At 44.1% G+C, this 17,965-nt stretch overlaps 1 protein-coding gene across 8 annotated transcripts in view; it reads right to left on the bottom strand.

The window, feature by feature from the left end:
- cacna1eb (calcium voltage-gated channel subunit alpha1 Eb) overlaps positions 1–17,965 on the bottom strand; it is a 72,644-nt gene that overhangs the window by 11,782 nt on the left and 42,897 nt on the right. For 5 of the 8 annotated variants that reach the window (XM_087832480.1, XM_087832481.1, XM_087832485.1 and 2 more), the window contains 12 exons: positions 17,854–17,868; positions 14,418–15,185; positions 12,818–13,110; positions 12,437–12,569; positions 11,532–11,661; positions 8,706–8,765; positions 8,497–8,603; positions 6,796–6,892; positions 6,540–6,700; positions 5,147–5,284; positions 4,823–5,024; positions 4,573–4,737 (listed from right to left, as the gene is read on the bottom strand). In XM_087832480.1, coding sequence (XP_087688606.1) covers positions 4,573–4,737; positions 4,823–5,024; positions 5,147–5,284; positions 6,540–6,700; positions 6,796–6,892; positions 8,497–8,603; positions 8,706–8,765; positions 11,532–11,661; positions 12,437–12,569; positions 12,818–13,110; positions 14,418–15,185; positions 17,854–17,868 — 2,269 coding nt within the window. The remainder of the gene's footprint in view (positions 1–4,572; positions 4,738–4,822; positions 5,025–5,146; positions 5,285–6,539; positions 6,701–6,795; positions 6,893–8,496; positions 8,604–8,705; positions 8,766–11,531; positions 11,662–12,436; positions 12,570–12,817; positions 13,111–14,417; positions 15,186–17,853; positions 17,869–17,965) is intronic. The other 3 variants (XM_087832483.1, XM_087832487.1, XM_087832482.1) reach the window with 1 other exon arrangement.

Raw genomic sequence — 17,965 nt, 5'->3', positions numbered from 1 at the left:
CCGCCCTGGAGCCAGGCCCGGGGAGGGTGCCCGAGGGCGAGCGTCTGGTGGCCGGGCCTTAGTCCATGGGGCCCGGCCGGGCACAGCCCAAAGAGGAGACATGGGCCCATCCTCCCGCAGGCCCACCACCCGCAGGAGGCGCCATAGGGGTCGGGTGCATTGTGTGCCGGGTGGCGGCCAGGAGCGGAGGCCCTGGCGGACTGACCCCCGGCTGCCAAGACTGGCAATAGGGACATGGAATGTCACCTCTCTGGTGGGGAAGGAGCCTGAGTTAGTGCGTGAGGTTGAGAGGTACCGGCTAGATATAGTCGGGCTCACCTCTACGCACGGCTTGGGCTCTGGAACCAGTCTCCTGGAGAGGGGCTGGACTCTGTCTCAGTCTGGAGTTGCCCCTGGTGAGAGGCGGCGGGCTGGGGTGGGTATTCTAATATCCCCTCGGCTTGCTGCCGGTACGTTGGGGTTTTCCCGGTGGACGAGAGGGTTTGTTCCCTGCGCCTTAGGGTCGGGGAACGGGTCCTGACTGTCATCTGCGCTTATGCGCCGAGTGGCAGTTCGGAGTACCCAGCCTTCTCAGAGTCCCTGGGGGGGGGGGGGGGGGGGGTGCTGGAAGGTGCTCCACCTGGAGACTCTGTTGTCCTGCTGGGAGACTTCAATGCTCATGTGGGTAACGACAGCGAGACCTGGAGGGGCGTGATTGGGAGGAACGGCCTCCCTGATCTGAACCCGAGCGGTGCTTTGTTATTGGACTTCTGTGCTAATCACAGTTTGGCCATAACGAACACCTTGTTCGAACATAAGAGTGTCCATAAGTGCACGTGGCACCAGGATGCTCTAGGCCGTAGGTCGATGATCGATTTTGTAATCGTATTACCAGACCTGCGACCATATGTTCTGGACACTCGGGTAAAGAGAGGGGCTGAGCTGTCAACTGATCACCACCTGGTGGTGAGTTGGATCAGGTGGCGGGGGAGGACGCTGGACAGACCTGGTGCACCTAAACGCGTAGTGAGGGTGTGCTGGGAACGACTAGCAGAGGCCCCAGTCCGCGAGATCTTCAACGCACACCTCCGGCAGAGCTTCAACAGCATTCCGAGGGAGGCGGGGGACATTGAGTCCGAATGGACCATGTTCAGCGCCTCCATTGCCGAAGCTGCTGCATTGAGCTGCGGCCGCAAGGTGGTTGGTGCCTGCCGTGGTGGTAATCCCCGAACCAAATGGTGGACACCAGAGGTGAAGGGAGCCACCAGGCTGAAGAAGGAGTCCTATCGGGCTTGGTTAGCCTGTGGGACTCCGGAGGCAGCCGACAGGTATCGACAGGCCAAGCGGAATGCGGCTCGGGCAGTGGCTGAAGCAAAAACTTGGGTGTGGGAGGAGTTCGGAGAGGCCATGGAAAAAGACTTTCGGACTGCCTCGAAGAGGTTCTGGCAAACCGTCAGGTGTCTCAGGAGGGGAAAGGGGTGCTCTACCTGCACTGTGTATAGTGCTGGCGGAGTGCTGCTGACGTCGACTGAGAAAATTGTCAGGCGGTGGAAGGAATACTTCGAGGACCTCCTTAATCCTACTGACGCGTCTTCCGAGGAGGAAGCAGAGTCTGGGGATGAGGGGAATGACCCGCCAATTTCCGGGGGCGAGGTCACTGAGGCAGTTAAACAACTCCTTGGTGGCAGAGCCCCTGGTGTTGATGAGGTCCGCCCCGAGTTCCTGAAGGCTCTGGACGTTGTAGGGCTGTCCTGGTTGACACGCCTCTGCAATGTTGCGTGGAGATCAGGGGCAGTACCCGTGGATTGGCAGACCGGGGTGGTGGTCCCCATCTTTAAGAAGGGGGACCGGAGGGTGTGTTCCAACTACAGGGGGATCACACTCCTCAGCCTCCCCGGGAAAGTCTATGCCAGGGTGCTGGAAAGGAGAGTTCGTCCGCTAGTCGAACCTCTGATGCAGGAGGAACAATGCGGTTTTCGTCCTGGTCGCGGAACACTGGACCAGCTCTTCATCCTCTCGAGGATACTTGAGGGTGCATGGGAGTTTGCCCAACCAGTCTACATGTGTTTTGTGGACTTGGAGAAGGCATTCGACCGTGTCCCTCGGGGTGTCCTGTGGGAGGTGTTGCGGGAGTATGGGGTGTCTGGCCCATTGCTACGGGCCATTCGATCCCTATACAACCGTTGCAAGAGCTTGGTTCGCATTGCCGGCAATAAGTCGGACTCGTTCCCGGTGGGTGATGGGCTCCGCCAGGGCTGCCCTTTGTCATCGGTTCTGTTCATAATTTTTATGGACAGGATTTCTAGGCGCAGCGAAGTGGCGGAGGGCTTTCGCTTTGGTGGCCTCAGGATCTCATCTCTGATTTTTGCGGATGATGTGGTTCTGTTGGCTTCATCGGGTGAGGGCCTCCAGCTCGCACTGGAGCGGTTCGCAGCCGAGTGTGAAGCAGCGGGAATGAGGATCAGCACCTCCAAATCTGAGGCCATGGTTCTCAGCCGGAAAAGGGTGGAGTGCCCACTCCGGGTCGGGGATGAGGTCCTGCCCCAAGTGGAGGAGTTCAAGTATCTCGGGGTCTTGTTCGCGAGTGATGGGAGAAGGGAGCCGGAGATCGACAGACGGATTGGGGCTGCGGCTGCAGTAATGCAGACGCTGCACCGGTCCGTCGTGGTGAAGAGGGAGCTGAGTGTAAAAGCGAAGCTCTCAATTTACCGGTCGATCTACGTCCCTACCCTCACCTATGGCCACGAGCTGTGGGTAGTGACCGAAAGGACGAGATCGCGGATACAAGCGGCGGAAATGAGCTTCCTCCGAAGGGTGGCTGGCATCTCCCTTAGAGATAGGGTGAGAAGTTCGGCCATCCGGGAGGGGCTCAGAGTAGAGCCGCTGCTGCTCCACGTCGAAAGGAGCCAGCTGAGGTGGTTTGGGCATCTGACAAGGATGCCCCCTGGGCGCCTCCTGGGTGAGGTGTTCCAGGCATGTCCCACCGGGAGGAGGCCCCGACCCAGGACACGCTGGAGTGATTATATCTCTCGGCTGGCCTGGGAACGCCTTGGTGTTCCCTCGGATGAGCTGGAGGAGGTGGCTGGGGAGAGGGAGGTCTGGGCCTCTTTGCTTAGGCTGCTGCCCCCGCGACCCGGCCCCGGATAAAGCGGATGAAGATGGATGGATGGATGGATGGATGGATGATTAAAATCAATCTCAGAAACTCGTTAAACATCTTGATTTGGCAATAACTAGATAAATAAAGCGTGGGGGACTGTTGCAATTATTTTCTGTTAAACAGACACCGGCCGGCAACCCCCTAGCAACCTCTGGCTGCCAGGAAAAAATGTGTAATCCTCAGCTGGTTGGAGAGTGGTTGCTGCACGTAAAACTTCCTTGAGATTTATTTGGTAGTTTGTAGTTTGTGGCTTACCGCTGCAACCAATACGTTTCCAAAGGTGCAACTTTTACTTTGAAATCTAATGTTTGCATTGTGCTTTCTGCAGTTTCACGACCGCTCTGTGAGTACTTTGCAAGTATTTGCAGACAACTCAGCATTTGCTCAGCTCAGCTCTTCCATGTAAACTACGGTTTCTGTGGTAATCTGCTATCTGCTTTGACCAAAGCAATTGTAAAGCGATTGTTTATTAATTAATTGAAATTAAATGAAGTCAATTTACTGAATACCATACAAAGTAAATCTTCTCTTATGTCTGCTGCAAACCTTCTAAGGTTTTCTCTCATAGTCAGCCATCAAATTTCAGCTGTAGGAAAAAACACAGTCCCTGCTTTTAGGTATAAATCTTCAAACTTACACACTGTGTACAACCAATCAGCCACAACACAAAAAAAGAACAAAAACCCCCCCACGTAAATTGCATTTTTTGTTACAAGAGCTGCAGAATAGTCCGTTCTTGACAGAGGAAAAATAGGAAGGCTGCGATATATGAGCAACACGGCCAAAACTGTGACAGCAAGACAAGAGTATCAGCGTCCCGTCAAAATACCAGATCTCGTCTGTTCCCGCTATGCAGCAGTTTGTATGTAGTGAGGTAAAAATGAAGGACTACTGGTAAACCTGTGAGGCAGTGGAGGTCATAGAAGAGCAGCTACAGCAAAAAAATGCTGAAAACCTTAGCCAGCTGGGCTATGATAGAAAGTGCATGTGCTGATCATTCACCGTAAAAGCGCTACAATGGGTGCATGAATGTGAAAGCTGGAGTATGAAGCAAACGAAGAAGTTGGCCTCATCTGACCAGTCTCACGTTTTTTGCATAAAGTGACAAAGAGTGCTGACTTGGCTTGTGGATTCCAGTCTGCTTGAGCATCTGTAGCATCTTTTAGAAAAAAAATAAATGTGATCTACACACAGGATACCTCCAGAGGTCTTTTGGAGTCCATGTCTCCTGGGTAAGGACTGATTTGGTGGCACAGGTTTAAAGTCACTTCTCATTGAGGCTACTTAGAGTTTACAGTTGAGTTTCAATACTCTGCAAGTTGATTTTTAAAAAAATCTGGCATGAAATTAAACCAGTGTCTTTCTGGGCCTTTGGGAAATCAATCTAAAATGATTTGTGATAATGTTCCACATTTACTGAATGAACCACTTACCTTCATCATGAGAACAACAGTGTTGAGGGCGATCATGACGAGCACAGTGTACTCAAATGAGGGCGACGCCACAAAGTGCCACAGTCTGTACTGGAAGGTCTGTCTGTTCTGGGGCATGTAGCGGGTCATCGGCTTGGCGCTGATGGCAAAGTCAATGCAAGCCCTCTGATGGAGAGAAAATGAGCATTATGTGTGAAAAGACGATGCCTAATTACTTGAATTTGTGTGAAATGCTGTCACAGCTCCGTACCTCATTCTTCTCTAGACTGCACTCCTGAATCATCTTGTCACCCTGCTCTTGGAAAGTGATGATGATAAGAGCCACAAAGATGTTGACGAAGAAGAACGGGAAGACCACAAAATAGACCACATAGAAAACTGACATCTCCATCCGGTTCCCCCGACTCGGCCCCATGTTCTCCTCTGTAACATCTGTAGAGTGCTGCAGGACCCTACATTTAAAGAAATCATATTACCTGTGGTTGATTCATTTATAGCACATATAAGTTATAGAAAGGAATTTTGTGCTGAGAAAAACTGAGCTTAAAGCCTATAAACACGCAAGGAGACATACTGAGGCCACCCCTCTCCAGTTGAAACAGTGAACAGAGTGAGCAGAGCCCAGCAGACGTTGTCATAGTGAAACTCGTGTCTCTTCCACTCTCTCCTCTTCACCTCCTTTTTGTCTCTGCTGTAGTCAATGTAGTAGCCTCTGTGGGGAATAGAATAGCCCAGAGGTCATCATTTCACTTATTCACTGATTAGACCAGCGGTTTTAACAAAAAGAGAAGCATTAAAGCCTTTGTTACAAGCAACTGTTACTCTCATGCTATTCACTGGCATCTGCAGATAATGACAGACTATCTGAGGTTATATAAGAAATAAGCAAAGCTGCACATTTGGGCCCTTTTTTGTAATTTTCTGCTTCATTGCTTTCAATTTGAAGGATTTTTTTTTTGTCATGGCTTGAAGTTTTTTGTATTTTCTCTGATTGACGCTGCTGTCAGAAAAGTTGTGTTTTTTCCCCTTTTTAAAAATGTTTTATATGTTTTATTTTCTTCCTGTTGTGATTTTGTTGGGTAGGTTTCCTTAAAGTTGTTTAAAGAGTTTAAAACCAAGTGATACTCTCCCATAGAAGAATTTATATTGATTTTGCACAACAATACTGCACAGATAAAAAACCCCAAAAAAAACCAAAACAAAACAAAACAAAGCCATATATATGGTGTAAGATATCACACAGAATCACTCTTAGTCATAACATCTTCAACCTGGTTAAGACAGCTCCGAAATGAGAATGAAATTTTAAATAATTTCTTCAGAAAAGCAGTGCATTTAGGTTGTAACTGGAAACTGGAACTGGAAAGAACACCTTTAGCAGAAATAACTTGAAGTAATTGTTTTCTGTATGAATTTATCAGACTTTCACATTATTGGGGAAGAATTTTGCTGCGGTCCGATGAGGTTTGCAGGTATTCATTTATGCACAGCTCTCTTAAGGTCCCTCTACAGCATTTTAGTCTGATTGAGGTCTGGACTTTGATTGCAACATCTTTATTCTTTTCTTTGCTGTTGAGTTCTGTTAGACAGATGGACTCATATTTCACTGCAGAATCTGAGATCTGAGCCTCTTACCCTCTTGAATCCTGCGTAAGCAATAATGGTATACTTAGTGTTTTCACAGGACTGCATGGAGTCCTGTATAAACTTTCTTCCTCACATGGCTGTAAGGATGGTATTAGTCTTGTAATCTAACTTGAATAAGCATATTCCAGGAACTTACTGCTTTGAACCTCTTATAGAGCTTGACTCCTCATATTCATATTTTATATTAAAAATTATCTTGCGTGGCAGTACCAGTGCATTTTGAGTGACAATGTGTAGGAGGAGTTTCAGATATATAAAGTATATATATTTTTAAAAACACTAATGTAGGAACAGACGAGGGTGAAGCGGAGTTCACTCACTGGCATTCCTTCTCTGTATTCATGGAGCTGTCAGTGCAATAGAAGAACCTCCCCTTAAAAAGCTGCACTGCTATGACAGCAAAGATGAACATGAAGAGCTGGTACACAATGAGGATGTTGAAAACGTTCTTCAGAGATGTGACCACACAGTCAAAAACAGCCTGCGCAGGAGAAAGACAAATAAAATCTGTCAAGGACTGGTGCAACAACACCAGAAAACAGAGCAGCAGACTGTACGCAGATGTCTGCATCACACCTTGAGTTTAGGAAGTCTCTTGATGGTTTTAAGGGGCCGCAGGACTCTCAAAACTCGGAGGGACTTTATCGTCTTGATGTCTCGTCCTTTGTTGTTTCTGTTGACATTGGAAATGTAGCACTGAGAAACATAGCTGTACAGTCAGAATGATGCACACAGACAAGTACAAAAACAACAACAAAAAAACAGTAAAAACTGAATGTAAACACAAACGAATGGGGAAACATTCAACTTGAGGGTGCATGTTTGGAGCTTGACAGATTTCAGCTGTAAAATATTTGATAATTTCTATTTTTTTCAACCCTTAAATCAAATATTTTTGCAGATTCATTCAATTACACTAGTAGTTTGTGCACGCTCATTGTCACGGTCCTGAGTCTGTGGACTCAGTGTTTTTCTGTTTGTATTGGTGATCCTTGATTCCATGATGTGTTTTGATTCTCTTGGTTTTGGTTTCTGTCTCTAGCTCCTTAGATCCTTAGCATTTCTTGTATTCCAGTTCTTAGGTTGTGGTTCTGTGTTACTTCTGTTTAGTGTACAGTCATTTCTGCCAGTGTGTTCCCTTTGTTCTCTGTCAGCTGTAGTCTAGTCAAGTCTGTGTCTGTTGTGTTTCCTGTTTTACTTTGAAAGTCTGTGTACTATGTCAATGTGTTGAGTTTTCCCTAATCACCTCAGTATGTATTTAAGCCCCGTGTTTTTCCCTGCCAGTTGTTGCATCCTCCACGTTTGTTGTGTGTGTGTAACCCTCATCTTCTATCATCAGGTCAATAAAGCTGCCGTCTTAAGTTAATGTTTTGTCTCGGAGTCCTGCACTTGGGTCCAGCCACTGCCAGCCACACAGCTCATCGTGACACTCATGGCTTAAAATAAATATTTCTTCTATCAAAGTTAGATCACACTGAGAATTAATGTTATTATCTTTGTATTAGCCTTGTCATGAGCTGTGTGTGCATATACTGGAACACTAAACAAGCATTTAGTGTTTCGCAGATCTTTTGTTTTATGTTCATTTTCATGCAAAACCGATGATTTCATAGACAAAATGACTCATTATCAGCATTTTTCCCCCCCTGATACCTGCCAGGCTCTGCTGTTGTATGAGTCAAAGGTCAAAATGTGACAAAATCAAAAGCAAACAGACAAAAGGCAGACAATACTTTTTTTTTTTAAATGTAGAAAACAACAAATCAGAAGACATGAAAACATGAGAAATATGAGTGGCTTATGGGACACATTTACATTTAGTGTGACTGAAATTTTTACCCCATCACATTGCTGGGAGCCCCAACAGTCATAATATCCACAGGAACAACAGAGAAAAAAAAACAAGGCAAAAAAAAGAGATACACTGTGAGCAAAGCTCAAAGGATCACAGCTATATCAACAACAGAGAAAATAACATACAATTCTCTACATTACAACAAAAAGCACAAAAAGTTTAGTTAGTAATGTTCGCACTCAAAAGTAAAGAAACAAAACGCTGCAACACACACTACCCATGTTTAACCACACCACCTAAATTACACAGAGAAAACAGTTAAATCTGAGCTCCGCGCTGTACCGGTCTTCTCATGCCTCCATACTTGCAATGTGCGAGTCTTTGAGGGAAAGTCGTTTAATACAATACTGTATTCTCAGAAACTGTTTGCTGCAGTGAATCGCTCATTAGTCATCGACAGGCAGCACTGTAATGTGACTCACGTTAGAGCAAAAGCAATCAGAGCTCCCACCACTACAATGAAGTCCAGCATGTTCCACATGTCTCGGAAATAAGAGCCATCGTGCAGAATGAGACCCTGGTCTATCATCTGGGGGACGAACACACACATCCACACGGATGGGTTACAAACTGGCAAAGGTGAAGTCTTTGAAATTGTGATGAAAGAAGAGAAAATGTTTCAGCCACTTACCTTGATGATCATTTCAAAGGTGAACACTCCAGTGAAGACGTAATCAAAATATCGGAGGACCTGGATAATTTCAAAATTAGGGAAAAAAAAATTGACTTTTAAAAGTTCAGTCTAGAGGTTGAGAAGGTTGAGATTTTTCTGAGGTGCATTTAGTATCAGTGACGGTACACACAACCACGCGTAAAGCGCCTCAAGAGTAAATAAAATTTACATTTTTCCCATCCTGCCAGTGGCAATGAACTTGCTAGCATCAAGCTGGCATGATTCATCCACCTTAATGCTTCAGGACACATCTTCTTAGAATGAATCAGTACATTTGTGAGCGGTGTCAAAGTGTAGCTCCAGGTAACCAACTCAATTACTCAACTGAGAAAATTATAGACAGAAATTCTAATTACTCTGTGTGGCTCTGGGTCACTTTGCATACTTTGACACACAAAACACGTGTTGTTTGGTGCTCTAACCAGCCCAGATATTCCTCAAGGAGACGCTCCAGTAATGTCGTTTAACAATTCCATTCAGCTGAGTGACTCATAGGGTCAAAATCCTTCTGCTTGATCCTACATTCCCCAAAATTCACATTGGTGGAACGGTCAGAACTGGCTCCAGAAATAATCTTAATAACATTGTTATTAAGCTGTTTTTACAAACTCAGCAGTGCTGTAAGTAAACTTATTTTTATGTGCATAACTGGTGGAATGTCCCTTTAAGTTCTTTTGTTGACCTTGAGGAGTACTAAGATCCACACAACACACACTCCGATGGCTCCACTGACTGCATTGGGGTTTTTACCACCTGTGTTGGGTTCAAAGACTGCTGATTTAATGGGATTTCCCACACGATCATCTCTAGGGTATACAGGGAATGGTCAGAAACAGAAAATATCCAGGGAGTGTTGGTTTTCTGGACAAAAATGATGCCAGAGGTCAGTGGAGAATAACTTAAGCTGTTAGTAAGGAATCAGTAGCTCAGTGTCACAAACCGGGGCACACAGCAATGACTACAAGGGAGATGCACACAATAAGAAAATGGTTGATTTTTAACAAGAAAATAAGTTACACTAACCACAAACTGTGTGGTCAGTACTGTCAGTGGTGTAAATGAGTGCATGAGTGAAGAGATGGCATGTGCAAGGTTGTTTAATGCAAGAGAACAAACGAAGGAGTAACCAAAATCCAAAAAGGTGTCTCGGGGAGAAGAACCGCCCAGGAACTGAGCTCTCAGGGCCCAGGTGCTGTCAGTGTTGTTAGTTAAAAATAAGCCACACCTCCTCTCCAGTTCCTGTAGAAACGCACAAAAGACCTGCCACACGCTCAGGCAGGTAGGAAGTTTGTTACATTTGTTACAACCAAGGTATGCGCAAGAACATCTCTGAATGCACAATTTGTCAGCAAATGAAGTAGATGGTCAGAAGACCACACCGGGTGCCCCTACAATTCGTACAAACTTACTAAAATTGAACAAAAAAAGATTAGAAAAATGTTGCCTGGTCAGAATTTGACATTAGCGAATTGAAAGCATGGATCCATCCTGTCTCGTATTAAAAGTGCAGGCTGGAAAAGCATTGTCTGGTCTGATGAGTCTTGATTTCTGCTGTGACATTTAACTGGTAGGGTCAGAATTGGCACGGACATCAAAGCATGGATCCATCCTGCCTTGCAGGCCTGCCATCCTGCCATCCTGCCATCCTGAGCTGGCGGTGATCGTGTAAAGGTGTGAAATTTTCCTGCACTGCAGTCTACCATTGCTGCCGACCATGCCAATCCTTTCACACCACAATGTACCCATCTTCTGGTCTCACAAAGCTCAAATTGTCTCAAATTGGTTTCTTGAACATGAAAATTACACCACTATACTCAGACAGCCTCCACAGTCACCAGTTCTCAATCCAACAGAGCACCTTTGCAATGCAATGCAATGGCAGTACAGCTAACAAGTCTCCAGCAACTGTTTGACGCTATCATGTCAATATGGACCAAAATCTCAGAGGAATGTTTCCAGCACCTTGTTGAATCTGTGCCACTGGAAATTAAGGAAGTTCTGAACCCAACCCAGTAGCAGCAAGTTGTAACTAATGAAGTGTCCAGTGAGCATAAGTAGCCGGGTACTTTCAGCTGCTCCTTCACTTCCCAAGGGGTCCCCCCAGCAGATGGATCCGCATATTTGATATGGAACAAATTTTAAGCCAGATGCCCATCCTGATGCAATCCTCCCATTTTTACAGACTTAGAATGAGCATTAGCAGTACACAAGCTTTTGACCCCTTGAGGCTTAAACTGGTGCTTTTCCGTATGTCAGGTGAAGGTGTTAACCACCATAGAGGCACTGGTGAGTGAGAGCAGCTACTGTGCAAAATCTAAAATGACGCGTTGATGGGGATTTGTGCCTACTTTTCATTTAATCCCTTAAATTATGTGTTTTAACCTGATGTTGTTGAGCGCTTGTCAGCCTTTGTTGACTTGACTGACTCGACTTATACCCAAGCACAGTGTGGATTTTACTCATATGTCCTTATTCGGTCACTCTTGACACGTTCCATGCTACTTAGACGAGTGAAAAGTCGTGAAAAACAAACTGCGCAGCTATCAGGCTGCTTGCCACCTTGTATGTACGCGATAGCAAATGTGTCACAGCACATTGTTGCTGACACAGTGTTATGTCAACTAGATATCAAACCTAAAAGACTTGCACTGAACTACCGTTTCATGAGAACATTTCAGGCCATCTGGAAGACATCTGAGGGTGATTTGATGATCATTTTGATTGTGTAAATCTCATTTTCATAAAAAAAACAAAGTCTTTAAGAGAGATGTTGTCTAAGCTCACCTTGTTCCTGTCTGAATTAGTGCACACAGGGTCCTCGGCAGCCAGTGCAATGCTGCTCGCCACGATCACAAGCAGGATGGTCATCTCAAAATAGCGGAGAGTGACCACATAATGACAAATCCTTCTGATGCTACATTACAACAAAGAAGATGCATATAACTGCGTGAGTGGCATGCATAGAAACAACTACTGCTACTACAAACAAGAAGAAAGCAAGTATTTAAAATGCTGTGCAAAAGTCTGGAGTCACCACTTATTTCTTTTGTTTCCAAGGAGCCAAACTTTCTTGTAATTTCTTAAAATGCCTCATCAGAGATCTCTGTGTGGACGGGCAGCTGTTAATAACCCAATATTAAGGAAGGTAAATGGAGAGAGAAGGCGGTTGTATGTTGAATTACACAAGAACTGTGATGAAAATTAGTCGCAACAGGTGTCATGGAGTGATGAATCCAAATTTTAAAGTCTTGGTTCACAACATCGTCAATATGCATGAAGGAGCTGGGGAGGGAGGTACATCAGTGAGTGTCTTCGGCAACCTGTAAAACATGGTGGAGGATCTGGGGTTGCCTTTCACTCAGTGGTGTTTGAGAAGGGATCATGAATGCAGAAGGTGCCATCAGATTTTGATCCATCCTGAAATACTATCTGAAAAGTATCTGATTGGTAGAGGCTTCATTTTCATCAATGCCATTTATTGACTCTTAACTATAAACTACAAAGACTACTTGTATTGTACAAGCTCTATTTTCACTTTGGTATATGTTTCATGTTTCACTAAATAATTGCACTCATTCCTCATTTTCCTACGGAAATCTTTTTAAAACATGATGGGCGACTTAAGACTTCTGCACAGTACTGTATTCCATCAAATAATCAGTGATTTGGAAGATTGGGCTACATCTTACGGGTTGGAGGCCTTGAAGATGAACATGCTGTCTGGAGGTACAGGTTTTGGAGGAATTGGAGGTTCTTCCTCCTCTGTCTCCTCCTCATTTTCATTCTGGTCAGACTGGTATGCCTCCAACTCTTTATTGTTCACTAAACCCCAGACAGACACATAAGAGCAAAGAAAAAATGTTTTAGTTGTCCATGAACAGCTGACAAAGGAAGAACAATGTGAGTCACCAACACAGTGGATTCAGGGGGGGAAAAAAGACTAGTGGCCACTTTTATCAGATGTCAAGAACACCTACACAGTGTGGTACAGTGATACTGATACTAAATCCCACTTTGTGATGCATTGTGCAAAGCAGTAGGACTGCAATGAGAAGTGGTCACAGTGCTACCTGTCATGGGTGTGAGCTCCAGAAGTGGCTGTGCAGACATTTCGATGGTCACGCTGTCTTCCAGGTTAGACTTGATGACTTGAGACTTGACTTTGATGGATGCCTTACGGTTTTCTGACTCTATAGCACTCACAGTAAACTCTGTGGCCTCTAAAGCAGTCTCCACTGGGATGTTTTGGCACAGTGGCTCATACTGATCTGAGTGGCCACCCTCAACCTGCTCTGACCAGGTGCTGTCCACTATCTGTTCACACTGAGGAGGATCAGGAATATCTGCACTGCATTCAGCAGCTCTGTAAAAAAACAAAACAAAAAAAACACACCAAAACCGAGCATGGCATTAATTCATGCAGATCACAAAGTACAGCTGAGCACAATGATAATCTAATAAATCAGGTGGTAACAGATCACCTCAAGAGCAGCCCACGTCAGTTAACTGATGCACAGTGTTGGGGAGTAACAAAATACATGTACCGCCGTTACGTATTTAAAGTACAAAATATGACTAACTGTATTCCATTACAGTGAAAAAGGAGAGTGGAAAAGTACGAGTTGTCACTGAGCAGAAACGGGAGATAGAAACATGTAAATATGATAATAACCACTGCAGCCAAAAAGAGTGCCTGACAGCCCAGTTGTAAGTAAACTATTGGCTCGACTGTACACCGTGTTCGTGTTTTTCTCCGAAACAATAAGTTCCGTTGGAGCAGCCTTTCAACGCCTCTCTCTGTCTCACGCTAGCAAAGTTGACCCAGACAACAAAGTAAAGCTAGTTTTTGGTTATGAGCCTGACACAGAACCCGACATATTAGCCAGAGGTCCCTTTACTACGGTTCGGAGCCGTGGAATAGTTTTCTATATGAGATCGCGGCTAAAAGCGCAGCCTTACCTAATGTCCACCTACTTTTACTCATTTATATTAAGATTTAAAAATCTAGTTGGTATTGGTATGGAGAGTAACCTTCAGTAAAAGTAATAAATCACACAGCAATAGTACATTCGTATAGTTGTAAAAAGCATGATAATATATTAAGTAATCCAAAGTATTCAGAATACGTTACTCTCATTGAGTAACGTAATGGAATACGTTCCAAAATACATTTTGGGGCATGTATTCTGTAATCTGTAGTGGAATACATTTTAAAAGTAACCTTCCCAACACTACTGATGCAATCCTCTTTGCAACCCACATCCACCCCAGCTATTCCTTTATTGTTGTCACTGACACCTGGTCTGCTCTGTATTAACGCCATGTTGCTGCTCTCCGAGAATGTTTGACCATATAATTAATTACTATAGAACAAATTAATTTTGCTTTTTGCTTAACTGCTCCAGAATAAACTTAAATTGAAGTAACATTACAAATTTTTCCATGACATGAAGAAACTGTGCCACAGCTTTGCGGTATCTATATACACATTTCCTTGTTGCATCTGTTGAATGAGTGTCCTACTTCGTAATCCTTTGGTGTTTATTTCTAAGCATAGCATAGCATAAAAGGTAAAAATATTATCTATAAATAAAATGATGCAAATGACCTAAAATTTAAAACACTTTAGCTTCTTTCCACCAGTCGAGAAATGCATGAGAGCAGGCTTACCTTATACAATCTTCTCCAACTTCTGCATAGGGGTTGACGATGCATGTCCCATCATCGTGGACTGAGCTTCCTTCTTCCTCTCCTCTCTCTTTGTCCTCCCTTTCTTCCCTTTCTTCTCTTTCATCCAGTACTTTTCTCTCCTGGCTGAGCGACCTTCTGATATGTAGCACCTCGTGTGGCGTTTGCGTACAGTCCAGACTCTTCGCCTCAACACGAGCCTCGCGATGGCGGTGGCGTCTATGACGGGCTCCATCTTCTGGCGCCTGACTGGACCTGAACTTTCGGGCCATCCTGTGTCTGCCACCACCTGCCGCCCGGTGGTTTGGTCCTCCTGTCTTCTCCTCGCTGAGGTTTACCAGAGGTTCAGCTGCTGGAGGCTCCGGCATGGGAATAGAGATGGACATTGGAGGTTCGGGAAGAGGCATCCCCACCGACATCGGTGATTCAGGTAGGTGAGCTGGGCTGGCCTCTGGGGAAAGGTTGGAGGGGTGATGGGGAATGGTAGGGGTTTCGACGGTGTCTTCTGTAGGGCTGCTAAACAGCTCCTCTCTGCTCGCCATTTGGCGCCGTTTGCGCAGCTGGTTGGCTCTCTGCTCCCACACCGACATGTTAACTTTTCTCCTCCTCTCGCGGCGGTTGGCAAAGGCGTTGGAGCCATTTAGGGGCTGCTCGTCTGCAGCAGCCAGTGCACCATCCGGTTCATCTGGAAAGGTAGGCCGCCCCCTGTGGATTGCACGTTTCCGATACAGGTAGGGTCTTCTTCTGCCACTGAGGACCACAATGTACTCGAAATAAATATTCTGCAATTCATCTTAAGGAATTAGTGACCAAAAAAGACATGAACACTAGTATTCATTTAGCATACCAATAATATATTTTAAAAAACAAACAAGTAAAATAAAGGTTGCAAGAAAAGGACAGACCTTTTCTGTGAATTTATAATGTTAGTTGATTAGTAACACACACAAAAAAAATTCCCATGAAAAAAAAAATGTGCAAAAAATACAAAGGCATCCAAAAAACTCAAACAATGCCTGAGAAGTAAGGACAGATCGAAAGTAAAAGAGAAAAACAAAAACCCACGAGAACAAAAACGAAGGGTGCAGGATCAAGGTGCAAACATTGTGTAACATCTACGGGAAATTGAGTACGAAAACTCAAGAGAGAAATTCTGTGTGACAGAGATGCATACAGTTATACTTACTGGTATTCAGATTCTTTTGTTGTCCATGTAATCAATGAGTGATTATTTGAAAACAAGACATTAGTGTTTAACAACATACACAGAACATTTGCTGTGGCACCGAACAAAACGCATCCAGAGGAAACAAACTGTAATTGCAATTTAATCCAAAAGAGGACTGAAGTTAGCATTTAATTTATCATAATGCACACTTTGCATTCAAGGCCGCTGTATACTTTTGGGCGTTTTACATTAAATATATTCAAAATTCAAAGATCTTTATGGCTGATGATCGATTGATATGATCGAACACAACATTTTGGTCAGTGCCGCGTAACAAGCATATAACAAGACAACATGATGGAGCCAGAAGAACACTGTAATACACATCAAATCAGCACCTCGATTGTTGCAGCACTTACGAGACTAACATTCAAATATGTAACAGACAAATGATACATTCAGTGTCACAGCTAGAGTCCGAGACCAGTAAGAGAGAGTTTATGCAGGCGTGTCCTGACATCGCATCGCTTTGGGGATTTTTGTCATGTTTTTCTGGTGATCAGAGTAGATCAGGTGTGCAGGCAGCAGCTAGTTCTGATCCATATGGTATCAAATCAGCTTGCAGAGACTTTGGTGGTGTCGCAATATAGCACCGTCATTTAAAATTAAAACAAATGGGAGCATCAGCCACACCCCTCGGTGCTCCCTTGTGTTTTGCTGAACAGCAGCAAAAAGAAGTACAGCCTCAGCTGTTTGTGGACAGTAGTATTTTACAATATGTGCATGGCATGCTAGAGTTGCTACTGTTTTGATATCCTTTACTACTCTCTGTTTCACAGCGTCTGTTCTCTAATTCACTAATAACAAATTCTTTATTTTTTAGGGGAACCTGGCTGAACGGTTTCTGATTTGACTTGACTGGAAGTAGCTAAAATAGACAAGCTCATATTAGAAGTTCAGAGGGATTTTTTTCCCCATCATTCTGCCATATCTCTAAAGAATAATATTTAATACGTTTTTTTTGTTACATTTTTTTAGAAAAATACTGAGTGACCCTTTATTTGTTTAAATTTGGTTTATACAATTGAAACAAGGTGAAAGTCAGTATTTGGTATGACCATTTTTATTCTTCAACAGAACCTGAACTCTCTTAGAGAAATGAGAAGAAAACCTGCCTAAGTAGTCTTCAGGAATAGTTCTCAAGCCAACAGCATTGGTTAAAATGCACCCCAAACCATGACAGAGCCTCAACTGCTTTACCTCTGTTCTGACCTCCTCTACGCATACATTTCAATTCAAATTTTTCAATTTCAGCAGTAAGGTGTTGCCATTTAGATGCTTTCCAGATAATGCAGGATGCTGGACGAAGATGAAATGTAGCCCAAAACCATGACAGAGCCTCCACCATGTTTTACTGATGGCTGTAGACCAGGGGTCTCTAACTCCAGTCCTCGAGAGCTACTGTCCAGCAGCTTTTAGATCCATGCCTACTTCAACACAGCAGAATCAAAAGGTTGAATTACCTGTTCAGCATGCCATCAAGTTTGGCAATGCTTGGTAACAAGCCATTCCTTTGATTCAGGTGTGTTGGAACAAGGATACATCTAAAAGCTGCAGGACAGTAGCTCTCGAGGACTGGAGTTGGAGACCCCTGCTGTAAAAGCTCAGTGTCTTGATCTCACCATACATATTGATTTGAATTTGTATTATATAAGTGCTTCATAAAACCTGTTGCCACTGATTTTCCATGCACTTCTTATTGGGAATACCACAGCCTTTTTTTTAGGCCTTCCACTTCTTCTTCTTCTTCACTTGTCCAGTTTCTTCAGTTTTTTTTAAGGACACACTGCACACCATGTTGAGACATGGCAAGTTTTCAGCTACTAGTTCTCTGGAAATCACCTTGCTGGTGGAAAAATGCTATTTTATGTCTGTCAAACTGTCAAACAAATAATAGTTTAAGATTAAATTTTAAACTGTTTTATGTCTGTTATGTATAAACACTACGCTGGTTTGCCCCTTGAGTTAGGTGCATTTTATGCTTTAATCATGCAGAGTAAGTAACTCAAAAATAAAACCAAATAAAAAAACAAACAAAAAAACCAAAAAAAAACTTAATCCTCTAAAAATGGTCAGGTACAAGGGCTAGATTGAAAACTGGTGAAAAAGCAGCCATTTTCCAAAGAAACACTTTGGAAGACATTTAGAAAGCTTAGAGAACTATTGCTCAAAACCACTTTAAAAACTTACATGAAAGTCTGGTTCCTTGGAAGCAAAATATAGAGAAACGAGATGTGGCTCACGACATTTGCACAGTACTGTCTACTCTTGGACGTTTGCTACATTTGTACTTTAAAACCAA

The sequence above is a fragment of the Neolamprologus brichardi genome, chromosome 18 (assembly GCF_056152115.1).
Source record: "Neolamprologus brichardi isolate AB-2024 chromosome 18, ASM5615211v1, whole genome shotgun sequence".
NCBI classification, from domain to species: domain Eukaryota; kingdom Metazoa; phylum Chordata; class Actinopteri; order Cichliformes; family Cichlidae; genus Neolamprologus; species Neolamprologus brichardi.
The sequence above is the reverse complement of the archived record's forward strand: the minus strand, read 5'-3'. Positions and strand labels throughout refer to the sequence as shown.